Source organism: Sclerotinia sclerotiorum, genomic scaffold (assembly GCF_000146945.2).
Source record: "Sclerotinia sclerotiorum 1980 UF-70 scaffold_18 genomic scaffold, whole genome shotgun sequence".
NCBI classification, from domain to species: domain Eukaryota; kingdom Fungi; phylum Ascomycota; class Leotiomycetes; order Helotiales; family Sclerotiniaceae; genus Sclerotinia; species Sclerotinia sclerotiorum.
The window spans coordinates 224,295-225,455 of NW_001820818.1; the positions used below are offsets into that span (position 1 = coordinate 224,295).

The 1,161-nt window shown below is 42.5% G+C and overlaps 1 protein-coding gene across 1 annotated transcript; it reads left to right on the forward strand.

Annotated features, from left to right (window-relative positions):
* Nucleotides 1–588: 588 nt before the first annotated feature.
* On the forward strand, nucleotides 589–1,064 carry SS1G_11414 (hypothetical protein; the record flags this gene model as incomplete). The annotated part of the gene is made up of 2 exons (XM_001587372.1): nucleotides 589–958; nucleotides 1,036–1,064. 2 exons carry the CDS (start codon nucleotides 589–591, stop codon nucleotides 1,062–1,064), a joined length of 399 nt encoding a protein of 132 aa, XP_001587422.1.
* Between the last annotated feature and the right edge of the window lie 97 nt (nucleotides 1,065–1,161).

Sequence of the window (1,161 nt, forward strand, 5' to 3'; positions counted from 1 at the left end):
GGATCTATAAGTGCCGTAATACGATCTCTAGGAAGCATCTTTTTGCGTGCAATGTGCTTTTCACGTGCTTTAGGAGGACCACCTTGATGTATTTTAGCAGTGAGAGAAGATAAATGATCGAGGAGAGGTTTCATTTGAGATTCATTTTGTGTGTATTCCTCTGAGGAGGTATCGATATTGGTAGGAAGAACGGAGATGGCTTTTGATTGTGTCGGAGGATAGTAAGTAGCTATTGTTCGCAAAGGGATGGAGGTTGATTTGTGATATACTGGTCTTAGGGATTTCCTAGTCAGATTTGGAATAATTCTGGATGCCCTGATTGAAGCCATCATGATGAAAAGTTATGCTGCAGTGGCAGCAAATAAGTGAAATATCTACATAGATAGTTGGTTTATAAACTTTTGTTTGTTTGAAAGGTGTTGTGAGATCCCTGAAAAGTAGCTGCGGCTAGCGACGGAACCCCGCGGGGAAACTAAACGTAAGGACTGACAAGGTCGATCATCGTTGTGCGTACTAAGTCCTTACTACAAAAACCAAAAATAATGTAGAACTTACATCTTCAATTCTTACAATATTTTCAAAATAAAAATGGCTTCTTCAATAAAATGTCTTCGATCCCTCACTACTCGATCCATATCCCATCTCCATCTCAAACCTTCTATCCCTATATCTACAATTCACCGGCGCAATGCCTCATCCAAACACCCCGCAGGTTTCGAGCCTCCAACCTCCGCTGATCTCCTCGAGCTCCGCGAACGTGTTCAAGAATTCACAAGACGAGAAATTCCCGAAACTCTCGCTTCGGAAACAGATAAATCCAATTCATTTCCCAATCATATGTGGCAGAAATTCGGAGATGCAGGGTTCCTCGGTATAACAGCTTCTGAAGATGTGGGTGGACTTGCTATGGGATATCAAGCACATTGTATTGTTATGGAGGAAATTTCTCGTGCTTCGGGTAGTATTGGGTTGAGTTATGCGGCGCATTCACAATTATGTGTGAATCAATTGCAATTGAATGGAAATCAGGAACAGAAGATGAAGTATATGCCGGGGTTGATTGATGGGAGTAAGATTGGTGCTTTGGCTATGAGTGAGAGTGGTGCTGGGAGTGATGTGGTCAGTATGAGGACTACGGCAAAGAAGGTGGATGGAGGGTAT